The sequence below is a fragment of the Bos grunniens genome, chromosome 3 (assembly GCF_055505025.1).
Source record: "Bos grunniens cultivar Pamir isolate PY7600 chromosome 3, Bosgru_T2T1.0, whole genome shotgun sequence".
Classification (NCBI taxonomy): domain Eukaryota; kingdom Metazoa; phylum Chordata; class Mammalia; order Artiodactyla; family Bovidae; genus Bos; species Bos grunniens.
The window spans coordinates 121,391,403-121,408,958 of NC_141167.1; the positions used below are offsets into that span (position 1 = coordinate 121,391,403).

The 17,556-nt window shown below is 34.9% G+C and overlaps 1 protein-coding gene across 48 annotated transcripts in view; it reads left to right on the top strand.

Moving 5' to 3' along the window:
• DCAF6 (DDB1 and CUL4 associated factor 6) overlaps positions 1 to 17,556 on the top strand; it is a 181,743-nt gene that overhangs the window by 103,299 nt on the left and 60,888 nt on the right. For 17 of the 48 annotated variants that reach the window (XR_015161364.1, XR_015161362.1, XR_015161363.1 and 14 more), the window contains 2 exons: positions 5,005 to 5,175; positions 12,731 to 12,790. The exons of 15 other annotated variants lie outside the window; for them this stretch is intronic. Coding sequence is in view for 22 of the 33 variants with exons in the window: in XM_086393961.1 (XP_086250087.1) it covers positions 5,005 to 5,175; positions 12,731 to 12,790 (231 nt within the window). In the remaining 11 variants the exon portion in view is untranslated. Of the gene's footprint in view, positions 1 to 5,004; positions 5,176 to 9,061; positions 9,187 to 12,132; positions 12,257 to 12,730; positions 12,791 to 17,556 lie in introns of those variants that run through there. 16 more of the 48 variants (XR_015161371.1, XR_015161370.1, XM_086393969.1 and 13 more) reach the window with 4 other exon arrangements.

Sequence of the window (17,556 nt, forward strand, 5' to 3'; positions counted from 1 at the left end):
AACTTCCTAAAGAGGAAGTTAAATCATTTATGTAGAGCAGTTCTTCCAGGTCTGTATCTTTGGCCAATTACCTGGTTTCTTTTTCCACATCTGACCTTCTTTAGGACCCTCTCCAACACACGTGCACAATTTTTTCCAAAATGATTTCCAGCTCAGAGGCCAGCGGGTGTCCTGTGGCATCACACATTATGGGTTGGTACCCCCTCCTTTTGACCCCTGAGGAGCCTTTTTGAACATGCTCAATGTTTCTCTTGCCCCAAGGATAGATAATACTCGATCTCTTGATCTTTTCCTCACCAGGGTTTAGCCCTTCTCTGTTTCTGCCATGGCTACTGTCTAAAGTGTCCTCAAGGAGACAAAGTCAGGCTATTTACCCAATTTCTGTTGTTATGTCTGTTTCTAAAGGAGGCTGGTTGTAAATATCTAACCTACCTCCTGTCTCAGGAAATGCAAATAGGAGTCTAGTTTTAAGTGTCCAGCCTGAAGCCCATCTTTTTAGCCCCAAGAAATGTAAACATGAGGCCAGTTGTAAATACCTAGCCTGGAACCCATCTATTTCCTGCCTCTGTTCTAGGAGGAAAAATACCCAAGGATCACTTGGACAAAGGAGCAAGTTGGGAGTGATAGCAAGCAGATAAAGTACCACCAAACTACATGTAAAAATAATCCAGCATCCAGGACAAAAGAACCTATATATTGGAAGAGAGGCAGGACTGGAGGTTACAACCAGATGGACTTTCGTCGGGGCTGTGCTGTGCTCTGTTTAGTTGCTCAGTCGTCTCTGACTCTTTGCGACCCCATGGCATGTTTGTAGCCCGCCAGGCTCCTCTGTCCATGGGATTCTCCAGGCAAGAATACTGGAGTGGGTTGCCATGACCTCCTCCAGGGGATCTTCCCAACCCACGAATCAAATCCAGGTCCTCCCACATTGCAGGTGGATTCTTTATCGGCTGAGCTTATGTATAGTTTATTGTTGTTTTATATCAGTAGGAATTGTCATTATGGAGACTTGCCTAGATTCTTTAAAAACAAGAAGAGTAGAGTTAGTAGTTACTATCAGGAGATGGAAGTACAAATTTCCCATTAGCAGTTCCTGGCTCATTGTTGAGCAATTTTTGTTGTTGTTGTTATTATTTTTAAAATTAAGCCCAAAGATACTTGCTGTATTCACTTTTGATTTTGGCTAATGTTAGCAAATACTAAGTCTCCAAGCATTTATTCATATCACAGATGGTATATGTTTGTTTACACATTTTTAAAAGAATGTAATATATATGTATCTTTCATGCCTTTAGTATTTCAAACTGCTAACAGTACTATTTGCTCAGACTGGCATTTCTGCTTGGAATTTTAATTCAAAATTTGCCTTTCCTATTTAGCTCTGTGATGACTTCTTTCCCTAACCTCATTTTTTTTTTTTAAACTTTTAAACATACAACCAGCCTTGTAAGTAAGCAAACAAATCCTTCTTTAAAAGGCACTGGGAGCATTGAATTAATGTTCATGACATTATCGTAACTAAATCTTAATTTTCCAAGTTATAGAACATCGCTGCTTATACTTAGAGCCTGCTACAATAGATTTGCTACATCATCTGTCTTGTGGGTCAAGGATGGAGACTCATATCCCCATAAAACATTTGTCAGTGCAAGAGAGATGGTTTGAAACAACCATGAAGTTGGATAAATATTTTGTGATTTTTTTTTTTTAAGCATAATTTGATGTCTCCGTTATCTCTCTCTTTATAGTAATTTCTTGTGAAGTATAAAATGACAAACTTCCTGGCTGCATAATAATGCTTTATTTTATATTGCTAAAAGTGTTACTACTATGCTGACAATAACTATAGAATATGTATATACTTAAAAAGAAGATAGAATAATATTGAGCATTACAATTTATTTGTTAGTGAATACTATCCTACTTGATATGGAGAACTTTCTAGGAGGAACTGGCAGTAAAAGACTGATGATACTTGAGTTGTGAAATCTTAACTGCCAGTTGAATAAAATCCTTTATAAATAGAGGATACGGTAACAAAGGTTAGTATTTCTGGCATGATTGATTCTGAAACAATAAACCAAATTTGCAGTCTTATAATCTATATAAAAGAAGCTGAAGAGTGAAAAATCTGACTTAAAATTCAACATTCAAAAAACTAAGATCCAGTCCCATCACTTCATGGCAAATAGATGGGGAAACAATGGAAACAGTGACAGACTTTATTTTCTTGGGCTCCAAAATCACTGCAGATGGTGACTGCAGCCATGAAATTAAAAGACCTTTGCTCCTTGGAAGAAAAGCTATGACCAACCGAGACAGCACATTAAAAAGCAGAGACATTACTTTGCCGACAAAGGTCTGTCTGTCAAAGCTGTGGTTTTTCCGGTAGTCATGTATGGATGTGAGAATTGGACCATAAAGAAAGCTGAGTGCCAAAGAAGTGATGCTTTTGAACTGTGATGTTGAAGAAGACTCTTGAGAGTACCTTGGACTTCAAGGAGATTCAACCAGTCCATCCTAAAGGAGACCAGTCCTGGGTGTTCATTGGTAGGACTGATTTTGAAGCTGAAGCTCCAATACTTTGGCCACCTGATGCGAAAAACTGACTCATTTGAAAAGACCTTGATGCTGGGAAAGATTGAAGGCAGGAGGAGAAGGGGATGACAGAGGATGAGATAGTTGGATGGCATCACTGACTCAATGGACATGAGTTTGAACAAGTTCTGGGAGTTGGTGATAGAGAAGGAAGCCTGACGTGCTGCAGTCCATGGGGTCACAAAGAGTTGAACCCGACTGAGTGACTGAACAGAACTGACTAACTGAAAGTTATTTGGTAATTTATATAATTTGCTGTGTCACTGAGAGAAATTCCATGTACTCCATACATCAAATCTACAACTAATTTCTACCCATACACTTGGTAGTACATCCACTTTATTAGAGTGGATGAAATTTTTATGTAAATGTCTAAAGCCAATTCCTCCTCTTATCTACTGCAGCTCATCTCTTTTGGTCTACTCAAGGACATCATTCCTGCATTGGCCCACTTCTTCTTATCTTCTCGCCTCTTTCCAATTAAGTATATATCCGTCAGTATACAAACATATGTAGTCTGTCTCAAACTAAAACAAACCTCCCTTGATTCTATTCTCCCACCAACAGTCAGCCAGTTTCTCTTTTCCCCATTCACAGCAAAACTTCTGGGAAAAGTACATATGCTTTGTCCCTCTCCTTCTTTACTTCCCTTTTGTCTTGAACCTGTTCCAGTCAGGTTTTGGCCTCTGTGACTTCACTGAAATGGCTCTTGTCAAGCCATTTTCTTTGTGGTTAGTTCTTGGTTAGTGTCTTTTTCATTGAATCAGGAGACACAGCTGCTAACTTTATCCGTCTTGAAATACTTTGATCCCTGAGCTTATAGAAATTGGTTCACTCACTCCTCCAATCTCCTTTTTGCATTCTCCTTATTCTTAGTATTCTTCCCTTCAGTTTAGTTCTTAGACTTCTTTATTTTTACTTACTCTTTCAGTGACTGAAAGTAACATCGTCATTTTTGCTGCTGCTGCTAAGTCGCTTTAGTTGTGTCTGACTCTGTACGACCCCATAGATGGCAGCCCACCAGGCTCCTCTGTCCTTGGGATTCTCCAGGCAAGAACACTGGAGTGGGTTGCCATTTCCTTCTCCAACATTGTCATTGACATCCAGATTTACTGGTGAATTCTAACCAGTATATATATTATACTGTGTGTGTGTATATATATATATATATACACACTGTATATATATAATTTATACAGTATATATTATAGTGAGTCCCTACTCGGTTTCTCCATTTGGATACTAATTGTTTTCTTAAGTACTACTTCCTGCTCCTCTGCTCTTCCTGTCACAATAAATGGCAACTTCATTTTTCCTGTTATCTACACTGAAAACATTGGGATCACTCTACATCCAAGCTATCAGCAAGTTTTTCTGCCATTACCTGTAACATATATATATTCCACATCCAGATACACTTCCCCTTCTGAGCATTTGTACTTTTTTCTTTGCCTGGAACAGTTTTCTTCCAGATACCCGTGTGGGTCACTCCCTTACATCCTTGAGGTCTTTATTCAAAAGTCATCTTAGGAGAAGAATCCTTCCATGACCGTATATAAAACAGCAGCCAGTTCCCCTCTGTCTTCATCACTCCTGTCTTACCCTGCCCGGTTTACTTCATGGCACTTATCCCCACTTGACACATAGAAACACATACAAATACACTGTTGTATGTTTTTTTCTCAGAACACACCAGTAGGGACTGTTTTTTTTTTTTCAATTTTTACTTATCCCAAGAACCTAAAACAATGCCTTATAGTTAGGTACTCAGCATTCTCTGCACAATTTCGTGTTATACTATTTTTTATCTATGGCCCTGCTTCAGATGAAGTATAAGAAAATGTTAAAGATTATGTAAATATTATTCATCTTAAAAGAAAAAGCAAATGATAATTCTCACATAAAAAGAAACATTTTAGCTGAAAAATATGTAGCTTTTACTTTTTAAAGGTCTCTCTACTAATAAATTTCAAGGATTGTTTCCAAATGTATTAACTTTTTCATAATCTTAATTATTATGTGATTGAAATTTGTAGTTTTTGTATATAGGTTAAATGAGATAACTGATATTTTCTAATTGTTGTAAAAGGAGATGCAATTAGGAAAGGAATGTTCACTTTTAAATGTTTTGTTATGAAAGATTTTACTTACACTCTGTATAATTACATAAATATTCTTAGAGAACTCTGTCTTATTCATTGTAGTTAAACAGAAACATTTGGGTATATAAGTGTCTGTAGTTTATCATAATTTAATGATCAGTAATTTTTTATGAGTAGTTTGCTTTTAGTATTCCTCTGTGAGATGTGTTTTATTTATACCCTTCTCTCTTTAAAGTATAATTGTATTCTTACTATTTTCTGTTTTATTACTATCTTTTCATCTTTCTTTTCCTATCTGTATCAGAATTTCTAAGGGGGCCTGAGATAGCTTTGCTCCGTAAGCGCCTGCAACAACTGAGGCTTAAGAGGGCTGAGCAGCAGAGGCAGCAGGAGCTAGCTGCGCGTACCCAGCAACAGCCTTCCACTTCTGATCAGTCTTCTCATGAGGGCTCTTCACAGGACCCTCAGACTTCAGGTTATTAATATCAAGTGTCCTTAAGCAGCTGGTAGAGTTTTTTTGTTTGTTTGTTTTTAACCCTGCTGCTGTGTATAAGATGCTTCTCTTTTCCCCTTCCAAAGAAAGCTGATGTGCCTGAAGCTTTTCCCTTCATTTCTAGTGTATGGTGAAATTTATCATCATGTGTCTAGAAGGACAGATTGCCAACAGCACTTGCTAGCAAGGCAAATATAAAATAATCTCTTATTTTATTTGTGATTTTAGAGAAGGGCAAATATTTATTACTTCTACAGTTAATGAGCTACCCCATCTAATAATCTAGTGAATTTGGAGCCTGCATTGATATTTCTATTGATATTTCCTGTATGTTAAAATGGTATCTGTGCTTATGGCTCCTAGCTCCTCCTCTTTTTTTTTTTTGCTTTGAGAATTAACCAGTACTTCTGTTACCACATAAACATAGTAATGCTAGATTTTGGCCAATACTCTGCTTCTGTAATCATTTGAAAATTTTCAACATTTGCTTTCATAGTCCTCCTACGCATAATCAACTTTCTCATATGTGGGACAGGAAAAATACTCTGGTTTTATGTTCCTGTTCTTAATATATAAAACTCTGATAAGATAGTAATAATCTGTGCCACTCTCTTTTTCATTGAGTATTTTAGTGGCTCACTTTTTTTTAACAGCCAAAAAGCTTATGATGCTCAGTAAACATCGCTTGAAAGAATTAGTGAAAGACACAGCATAAAATAATTTGTCAACTTAATTCTTTCAAGAAAGATAATAAATACACATCCTATACTATAGTTACTATAGTAGGTGCTGTCATACTAATGAAATTTACTACTTTGACATACTTTATTTTGCCACTCTAAGGAGTGATGAGTTGGGAGTTAATTACTTTGAGAACTCTGACTAAATTACTTGGAATTAATCTGTATATTGTTAGAACTGGATACCTCTTCTTTATAAATAAGTATCTGTTTCCACTAAGTGCTGTGGTAACAAAAGCGTATTATACAATACCATGGTGAAATAAAATAGATTTAAATAACTGCAATATAGATGTGATGTTTGGAACAAATTTTGGACCTGATTTTTAACTTGCTGTTATATAAATAGAATATCAGTGAAGCAAAGATATTTTTCTCTTTCTCATTTTTTTTTAACCATAGAGCAATTTTTTCCCATGCATTAATAAGAAAGTTTGAATAGATTATAGTTGTAACATTTAGTATTAAGACATTTTGCTGTGATTTTGTGCTGTATGGCACAGGGCTTCCCTGTTGGCTCAGTGGTAAAGAACACAGCTGCCAATGCCAGAGACATGGGTTTGATCCCTGGGTCAGGAAAATCCCCTGGAGAGGGAAATGGCAGCCCACTCCAGTATTCTTGCCTGGGAAATCTCATGAACAGAGGAGCCTGGTGGGCTGCAGTCCATGGGGTTACAGAGTGGGAGGGACATGACTGAGCACACACACATGCTTAGCACAGGGGTTTTAAAAGTAAAAATATACAACATATAAAGCAATAAGGAAGAGAAAATGTCTCTACATATATAAATATTTTTAGAATAGTGAAATTTAGCAGATAACAAACCAAGTATTAGAGTGAAGTTGAGTATAAAACAAAACTGTCTCATTATTGGTAGAGAAATGTACACTGTGGACATTAGGAAAATATTGACATTGAGTCTTTATATCTAGTTCATCAATTTGAATTGAAGCCAGTTCTTTTTAGAATCAAAAAGCTTTAGGGTGGTTATATGTTTTTTGTGAAATAAGATGCTGTTTTCCCCACTCTTGGCATCATTCTTATTAAATAATAACTAGTTTGATAACCGGTACATATTGTGGTAATTTTTAAAAAACCAGTGTTGAGTTAGACACCTTGCCAGTTTTCAAGCTGAGAAACACATTAATCTTATTTTTTGTTATTGAACAACTTGCTTGGGTCCCTCAGGCTGCCACATGGACCAACATTAGAAGCCCTTGGTGCTGCTATTCAGTGTATGCTTGCTGTCTTCCCTTACAGTGTGAGATGGATTGTGTACATCTATGCCATATGCTTTTTGACATGCCATTCATATAAGACCACTAGTAACCTAACCTGTAACATGCCCTAGGTTCATTTGCTAGCGTTGCTTTTATCTTACTCTTTCTTCACATGTCAGGAACACTGGTAACTAAAAACTTTAAGAAGAGCTAATAATGTATTGTTAGTTTGTTACAAAGAATATCTTGTCCATTTAGTAAATCTTGAAAAGGAGGAAAGATGAGTTGACTTAATGTAAAATTCTTCATTTTGGAACATCCAAATTATAGAAATACAGAGTAGAAATTAAATTTATGAAATTCAGCAGGAAGATTGGTTGTATTTGAACAACAATTCATAAAACATTTTGCTACATTTCACAATGTATGAATATAATTTTGTGTGTGTATATAATGGGCATTAATTGATCCATTCACTCATACTAGATATTACTACTAAAATCATGAATATAGTTTGCAGAAAATTAGCATTCTATGTTTTAACTTTTTAACAAAAGAAGAATGCTCAGTTCTCATAAAACATTTTCCCATTATGTCTTGATATCCTCATAGTGTCAGCAAATGATGATACTATCAGTAAATTATATTTCTATCATCATCTCACCTGTTTAAGCCTTTTAGGTATAAGATATTCAAAGGAGACATTAATGTAATTTTGGAAACCAAGAAATTTTAACACATGCAGAATTTCTGAGTGACTACATTGTCTGGTAAATATTTTATTCTCTTTTCAAAGTATAGGACTCATGAGAATATTTTGTGACAGGCTGAGTGTTAGATGAAGCTACCTAATACTTAATTTCTGTAGGAAAATGGCATCAAACCCTCAAGCCATTTTATAGAGTCTACATTTTAATGGGATCAAATGAGAACATGTCTGATGCCAATATTTCTTGGCAGTTGAAGACTAAAACACCATTCAAAGGCATCATACAGTAAAATGAGCTGTATAAGATAGATTGTAACATATGTTTTAAACAGTTCTCCAAGGCATCGAGCAGTATTTAAAATGAGCTGTATAAGATAGATGTTAATATACATTTTAAACAATTCTCCCCCTCCCATTTTTTCAGCTGTGAAATTAGAATTTCATGGGGAAGTTCTAATATAAAATACATAAATGACACTGTTGAGATTGAACATAAAGAAGAGTGTTGAGAAATGACAGCTTAATTCCTTGTCCCTCTTGCCACCCCCAAGCCACCTCTGCTCTCAGAAGCACAATTCAAAAACCACTGCTCTAAAACAGTTTTTGACACCTGTAAATGATAATTATTCATAGCTAATTTCTAATACTTTTTCAAAATTAGTATATATTTCTATAAAATATTCACATTTTTAGTTTTAAAAAAGTGCACTTTTTTTAGACTTGTAGGAAGTACATCACAACTCGTTTCTAATCTTTCAGTGATTTTTTTTTTTAAATCATAAAGAGATGAATTTCCTTTCATCAGATCACTTGTCTAGGTGTTAGACTGGCTGAGTTCTTATTCCTGGCCTTATGAAAAATGACCTTGGGCAGGTCATTTGGCTGCTTTATGCCTCAGTTTCCCAATTATTGACTTATTTAGTTAGTGTGGCACAAGGATGGGATAGAGAACACTGTATAAAGTTTTTATACTCCTGAATAGAAAAGTACACATAATATTGGACTATCTTAATTATAGTAACTTTAACTTACTATTAATACCTAAAGATATCCTCATATTGCGACCATGAAAGGTTGATAGTATTCAGGGTTTTGAATGAGCTGTATGTATGTTTTTCAGATGAATGCCATAAACAGCTGTGGCAGAGGCATTCAGCATATGGCTGATTTTAAACCCAACTCTTTTTTTCCATTTCAGGTCCCCTGAAGTCATGGGTTGCTGGCTCCTGCTCAGAGTGACAACACCCTGTGGAGTCTGCTGGTACTGGCCCAACCACCACAGAGCCCCACTGGAGCATGGAGCCAGCCTAGAGAGGGTGTCAGGTAGGAACTGTTTTTTCACTTTATGGCACGGTTTTGCCAATTGGAAAAGAAAAAAGTAATTTTTATACCCCGTAAAGGGTATGAAACATTGGTGAATATTTTAAAGGGCTTTTCAAAACTGAGCCATATTGGAAAAAATCAGCATTTACCCAGTCCTCTGAAAACAGTCTTCTGTACAACATCCAGTTCCCCACAGTGTCCATAATGTCAGTTACAGGTCGCACTTCTCAAGTGGATGCATTTGACCCACCATGTTAGTGTTTATAACATGAGCATTTAGTAAATCAGATGTGATGTTGACTTAGTTCTGCAAGTACTTTTCAATGACTTTAAATGATAGGGTCCTAAGCAACACAGTGATGGGTAACTTAGAACTTTAAACATGGGACTGTGCTCCATGTTTTTCAGAACAGCTTCCTATCATCATTTTTCTTTTCTTTTTCTTTTAATTATTATTTTTCATTCAGCACTATGTTTGAGAAAAACAAGCAAGTAATAACATTAGTTGACCCTTTCCTATGTGCTATTGAAGTAGTTTACATAGGTTATCTCATTAAATCCTCACAAGAACAGTATGTGGTAGATATCAAAATTATCCCCATTCTACAGATGGAGAAACTGAGACTACAGACGTTAAATAACTTGCCCATGATTACAATATTACTGAGTAGAAAAGCCAGATTTGAACCCAGGGAGTCTGACTAGAATCTTTGTTATTTAAATTATAATTCTTTATTTTTTCCTACAGAGTTTGAATGTCAAGGGGCTAAAGAATTTTCTCAAAACTAGAACACGAAAAGTTTGGAGATATATAGTAATTAGGCATGAAACACCTTGGCTTAGACTGAAGGAGCTTTTGCTTAAAGTTTGTCTCTACTTTAAAAATAATAATAATTTAAGAGACTGGCAATAAGCTGACCAACTGTCCTACATTTTGTAATAAATTATCATGGGACCATATAGTCAAAATTTATTTTGTGATAGTGCTTTCTAGATGATATTTCACAGAGAGTATGCAAACTCTCTGTGAGTAGAGTATACAAACACTGAAGCAATCAGCATTGAATTAATACTTATTTTTTAAAAATATTAGATATTCTGATGATTATTATATTAATATTGGAAGTATTTCTGTAAGTTAGAAGTTATAGGTATTATATTTATGAATATCTAGTGATACAGAAACATGTTACTTCAAATGTTTATGTAACAGGAAGATAATCCTTTCAAAAACAGTTGCATAGTACCCCAAATTAAAAATAGAATGGAAGCAATGATCAAGAAGGATTTCTTCTTAAAAATTGGTCTTCAACATGTGAAGAAAGATTATTCCCCAGATACATATAACATCTGGACAGACTGTAAAACCCAGAAGGAAGACCTTTTAGTTTAACATTATCTTTCTGCCTTAACCTAAGCTTCATTAATTAAATACTTCAAGAGTTTGAAAATATACAATTCTTTGAGATGACAGCATTGTAGATCCTTTCTCAATGTGTTTTATTTAAAAACTTGCATAAGATGCACTTTATTTCATAAGATTTGTGCATTCCATAAGATTTGTGAAAAATTAAATATTTGAAAAAAGATTGCATGGAAGGTTGTTCTCAGGTTCTTAAGAAGAGTATAATAGAATGTATAACGATAAAAAATTTTTCATAACAGGCTTTCTAGGAAGATTTTCCAATATTTATTTCACTGACTCACTTTTTTTGTTTTTCTTAAAGAATATAATTTTGTTTTTTTCCAAAGATCAACTCATCTACTCTTCATTGTATCTAACTCAGAAATTGATATTTGAGAAGTCTTATAAAAGAAAGTAAAGCATGACTAGATTAGGGAACCAATTAAATTACCATCATTCCATTTTCTTCTTTGTTTAGTACAGATTTGTTGGCGCTTCCCTGGTGGCTCAGAGGTAAAGAATGCCTGCCATTGCAGGAGATGTGGGTTTGATTCCTGGGTCAGAAAGATCCCCTGGAGAAGGAAATGGCAACCCACTCCACTATTCTTGCCTGGAGAATCCCATGGGCAGAGGAGCCTGGTGGACTACAGTCTATGGGATCACAAAAGAGTTGGACACAACTTAGTGACTAAACAACAGCAACAGATTTGTTGAGCTGAATATTCTAATGAAGCAGTGATAAGCATACTATTATTTAAATGATGATCATGCTTTATGAAAATCTAGTAGTATAAAAATTTATGACCAAACTGGTTACCTCAGAAGGTAGACAGTTTGAAATTGATACTAGTAGTCCTGGTAGCGGGGTTCAGTTTTCAGTGTACAAGCAGTCAAGTGGTATAAAATTGCTAAGAATCAAGGATATATTAGAAAACTTAGCTATTGAGTTATGGTCACTCATAAATCAAAATACTTACTGTTGGGAGAATAATGCTTCATTATAAAAAAGTGCAGAGTTTTTATGAACAACATTTGCTAAGAACTGGAGCATAGGCTGTTAGAAACTAGGACTTATTCTTACGTTTAGTGGAGAGCTATGTATGCTTGCTATCCACATTTTCTCTTTCCTGTAGCTCTACTAGGACACTGGAACCCCAGCCAGTAATAGTAGCCACCTCCTTCTGTTTCCTCATGCCTTTCTTAGTTACCAGATCCTAGAATGACCAGGAAGAAAGGAGAGTGTTAGACCTAAAAATATTGACTTGTCCTCTGTCATACAGCTAAGTTATTGTCAAAACCAGAGTTGGAATCAACACTGACTAATTCTAGACTGGTGCTTTTTCCATTTCATCATGCTGCCTTACTTTATACGAGTGTTTTTCAAACAGTAGAACCCATTTATTTATAAGACAAATTCTTTTACATAGAAACTCAGTGTATCCAAAGGGTAAAAATAAAACATTCTGTTCGAAGCCAAGGTAGAAAGCATGATGCCCAAAGTGTAAGCCTTTTCATTGCCTTTCTTTTCCTTTTCTCACCAGGCACCTAAAGAAACCAAAGGCTTCACAGTGCAGTTTTAATATTCACCACATACCATAGAGTTTTTAAAAGTTACTATGTTTCTGTAATGGTAATTACTTCATTAAATATTTCTCATAAACCATTTTCCTTGTCTTATGTCTTTGAGTTCCTTTTTCAACTCAAGATAACATCTAGCTAAGTGTAGTGAGCATCTCATTTCATGCTTTGAATCCTCCAGTCCAAAATAAAGCCATCTTAAGGAGCTGGAAAGAGGGTTTGAGAAAGACAAGGAGTCTTTCTTGTGGTGAGGGAGATACTCTGTTTCTGTTTTATCTACCTTGCACTTTGTGCCTGTGCTAAATGAATTTGATAAAAAGTATATGCATGAAAGTAGAAGAACATTTTCTCAACTCATTCTCAAAGTTGCTAAATGCTTGCCTGAAATAACATATCTTAAGCACACGGCCTTGCTTACTCACTGCTTGGGAAATACTCCACAGTACTTACTTCTATTCCCCACCATTATACATTTGTTTCTTAAGCTTAGAGATGATCATGACATTGCTGTGCAGTTTTCTGCTGCTTACTTTTAAGTTAAAAATCTCATTTTTGTTTCAGATTCTCCTTCTTCTGTGGTTAACAAACAGCTTGGATCCATGTCACTTGACGAGCAACAGGGTGCGTGCAACAGGAGATGCGCTATGCCCATCCATCCATAGTTTTATTGCAATGCATAAACCAAGCTCTCTCTCACTTTTTCATAGCATTTCATTGTGATCTATGGTCTAATAGTCAGTATTTTGTGGGCTAAATTATCTTAGGTGGTATTATGCCCAAAGGGCCTCCTTGGCCTATACAAATTATTTTCTGTGTAAGCTAATTTCTTTGAAATCTCTTCCTATAACAGTATTATATGTATATAAAAAAGATCCCTTTTTACAAATTCTAGCTGTCATAAAATTGTATAACTGGGTGTGAGGTTAGCATATTACCTAGTGGTTACTTTTGGAAAAGTTATTGGAGCATAAAAATGTTCTGTATTACTACGCTGTTGTCATAATACTTGGTTTTATGTCTCACTTGTCTGATGCTTGAACTCTAGGTAGCTTTAACTTTAAGAAATACGATTATCAATGCAGAGATAAGCTCCAAAGTCACCAATCAGAAGGGAAAATAACTTCCACTTCCACTTGCCTTCTGAAGTAGGAGAGGTATACAGTCCACTTTGGAGCCTTGAGCAGAGGTTGATGAAGTAGATTTTACAAATATTTTTCAAAAATGTAAAAGTAACTTAGCCCTAAAGCCATAAGCTTTAGTTGGCTAAAAGTTTACATACGTAGGGTGACTCATTTGTCATTGAGGAAATGAAATACTGCTGAAGTACCTATTTAGTGTGAAATAGATCTAATTTTAACTGTCTTCTTGGAGAATTATTCAAAAACTAATTTTGAAACAAATCAGAAAACTCCTTCTGTACATCTGATCTTAAATTATTCTTTATAGACCTGAGATGGCAAATATTTGCTATAGGTCTTTTCTGTTCTTGAGAATGAATGAATTCATAAGTGAATTTGAGAACTAAGAAATTATGCGTGTTTTATCTTTATACATTAATTGTAGAGGTATTAACAGTAAAGAATGATTAAAGTGTAAAACACAATTATAATATTATATATAATATATTGTACTACTGTTTAGAACTGCTCTCTAATCAAATCTTTTTTTGGTAAGGCTATATGAATGTAAATACTATTGAAGAGTTTGTAGCCAAATTCATATTTTATTTAATCTTACAGAAAAATTTCCATAGAATTATGTTGAATATTATATTTATATTGTAATTACTTTATATATATTATGACATATGACAGAAGGAAATGAGAATAAAGGATAGCTCCCAGATTTTTGCCACCAATGCCTGGGTAAACTATTCCATTTACTAGGGTAAGCTAGTTTGGAGGCAGAAATCAGGAGTATTTTTTGGGCCATGTAAAGCATATTTGCCTTTCAGTTATGAGTGGAGATGTTATATAAAAGGTCAGATATTGAGTAGGCTTGGCAGAAGCTGCATGATGATAGACCATCATCAGTGTAACTTGGTAAGAAGTTCTCTGAGCAGAAATGTTCAAATGACAGCATATCCAAATGAATTAAGTCCTGAGGTTTTACATGCCTTTTTATTCAGCAGTACATCTTTTAATGTACGGGGGACTTCTACATTACAGGGTTTTATCACCTAGAGATAATGTCTACTATAAAAGTGAACTGAAACTCCCCACTGTTGTCTTTCTCACCTGGACTAATACAGTAACCTCTTAACTGGTCTTCTCACATCCTATCAGTCTGCATCTGTTATCTCCAGGCGGAGTAAACTTTTAAAAATGTAAATCTAAGCATATTGTTATTCACTTGCCTAAAACTTTTAAACTGTTTGCCCTTGCTGCCTGCCAAGTCTGCTGCCAAGTCGCCCCAGTCGTGTCTGACTCTATGCGACCCCATAGACGGCAGCCCACCAGGCTTTCCCGTCCCTGGGATTCTCCAGGCAAGAACACTGGAGTGGGTTGCCATTTCCTTCTCCCTTAAGGCAATCTAAATCCATGCCTTGGTTTGCAGAGCCCTGCACTCCTGGCCCTTTCTCTCACTCACTCAGCTCTTGACAATTTGGCCTTCTTTCAGTTTTTCTAACAACACTCTAAGCTCATTTCCCTCTTAAATTTCTTGTGAATGCTATTGTCTCTACCAAAATGTTTTTGTCTTCAGCAACTTCTACTCATCAAAACTCACTTAGATACTACTTTTCCAAAAGTAGTATGACATTCTAATCAGAAGTAGTTCTCCTCTCTTTATCTCTTTGTGACCTGCTATCCTTCATCACATTTGTCAAAATTTATAATCATACCTTTATTTAAGGGATTGTTTAATACCTGTCTTTCTCTGTATTCTCTGAATGTTTTCATTCACTATAGTATATTCAGTGCCTAACACCATATCTGTTTTCAAAACAGTAGATATTTTGTTGAATGAATGAATAAAACAATTGTTTAAGCAGTGAGATGCCCTAGAAATTATTCTAGCTTGGGAGAAACATGACCAGATTTATGTATTGGATCATTTTGGCAGCTTTATAGATGGTTGATTGGAAGGGAGTAAAATTGAAAATAGCAAGACCATGTAAAAGGTCACATGACCTATTGCAGTAGGTCAAGTGAGAGATGATGAGTGGATGTGTAATTCGATCTTAAAGTATAGCAGTTGGAAATGAGAAGAATGGACAGGGTTTTTTTTTTTTTTTAAATATTTAAGAGCTAGAATTGATGGGACTTTGAGAAAGATTAGTTTTTAAAAACAAGAGAATGATACCCAGGTGTCTCAATGGGGCAATAGATAGTAATACTGTCAACTAAGATAGGGATTTCAGGAGAAACTGCCAGTTACAGGGGAAAAAAGATACATGAGATTTTCTTGATACGTTTAGTCTGAATTACCTTTGAACATCAGATGGAGAAATATCATAGTTTCTGGAAGTCACCAGAGAAGTCTGAGGTGGAGATAAAAATAGGAATTGTCAACTTAACAGATAACAGTTGAAATGGTGAGAGTGGATGAAATGGTCTTAGGAAGAGAGGATTAAGTGAAAAGAGGAAAGTCTATACTACAAAGAGCAAGCAGAGAAAAGGACCTGGCTGAGGAGACAGAAAAAGAGTGATCTGAGAAATAGGGCAGAAAGAATGCTGTATCCAAAGTCACGGGAAAAGTAAAGTTCAGGGAGGAACTCATCAGTAAGTGCATTGTGACGTAAGGCTGTCAGATATAAAAAGGACTGAGAAATTTTCTTGAATTTGGCAGTGCTTTGGCACTGCAGTTATTATGTGGAGGCAGAAGCCAGATAGTAGTGGTTGGAGGAGAAAGATTTTTTTCTTAAAGTGGAGACATTGTCATGTAGATGACTCTTTCAGTAAGCTTTTCATTACAAATGAAAAGACAGAGAAAAGGTAATGTCTGGGAGGAAGTAATAATTTCAAAACTGAGTATGTTTACAAAGTAAAGAATCTTTGTAGAACAGTATGTATAGGGAATAATTGATGTCCTCAGATAAGCTATTTTAATCTTTGACTAGACCTCTGTTCTCCATTTTACCTTGTAGAATGGAAAAATTAGTACATTAAATAAGTTTTTTCCTGAATATATAATAATTATCTTAAGCATATTTAAAATTTCTTTTTTCTTTTAAAGAGACACTAATACATTTTTTAATTGATAATTCAGTTTTATAGTTACCTGACAGTGTTCATCTTCCAGATGTCCAGGTGCTTTTACATGTTGCTTAATTTAATTTCCCATAGAGTTCATAGATTTTCTTTATTTTGATTCAGGATTACCAGGATAAAAATGTTACTAATAAAAAAATTTTAATAGTAATTGACATGTGTCACTGCAAAGATTTATTTTCTTTCACTAATTATATGTACATTATTGAACTGATTGATTCTGATCAGTGTTTTCATGTATTTATTTTGAATTTTTAAAAAAAGCTTAGTCTAATGTATTTAGTTTAAACCTTAAGACCATAAATGCAGCTACCTGGTTGCCTAAGTAGTTTTTGTTTTATTAAAATGTTTTTTAAAGAAATAGGTGTACAGCATATATGTTGTTTTTCTCCTGTTGTGAAATACTTTGCTGTAAAACTTACAGCTATGTGTACACACATTGACAACCCTTCTGTGCTAATTAGAAACTATTTAAATAAGCACAGTTACATTTGTCCTGCATTTAGTTTGAATAATATATTCTAATAAGTAGTTTTGATTTTCCTTTTATTTATATCTCTTTCATACTTACTATATGGGGAAAAAGCCTCTTCTGACATGTACTGCTCTTGCCTTTTAATAAAACTAGCAATTTTTTCCTGTTAAAAATATTTAGGCCAGAAATTCCCCCCTCTTTTAGTAACAGTAACAACAATAACAAAAGAAATGTATAATCTTAACATTTAACTTTTCAGAGGGTATAAGGAAATAATTTTGCCTGAAATTACGGCCATGACTGTAGTAAGTTGCTTTATATTCATTACAGTGATAATCATTAAGTGGAAGTTGATAATGCCATTAAATCTGAGACTTATACCTGTAGGCAATTATGCATGTGTCAGACACTCATTTTCTATTCTAGATTTAAAGAAATAAAAATGGTAATTTGGGACATTAGAAACATAAATACTAATTATCCATTATTTTAATAAGCAGACTTCTTTTGACATTAATGAAAGGTTTACTTACAGAAAGAGACTTGTGGATGGTCAGAAACCACTGAAACAGATTTTACTAATTCTACTAGGGTAGATTGGGAATGGAAAAACTGAATGTGTCTTGTTAAGTATTATTCCCTTAAGATTATATACTGTCACCAAGTTGAAAGTTTATTTTAATAATGTCATTTTGACAATA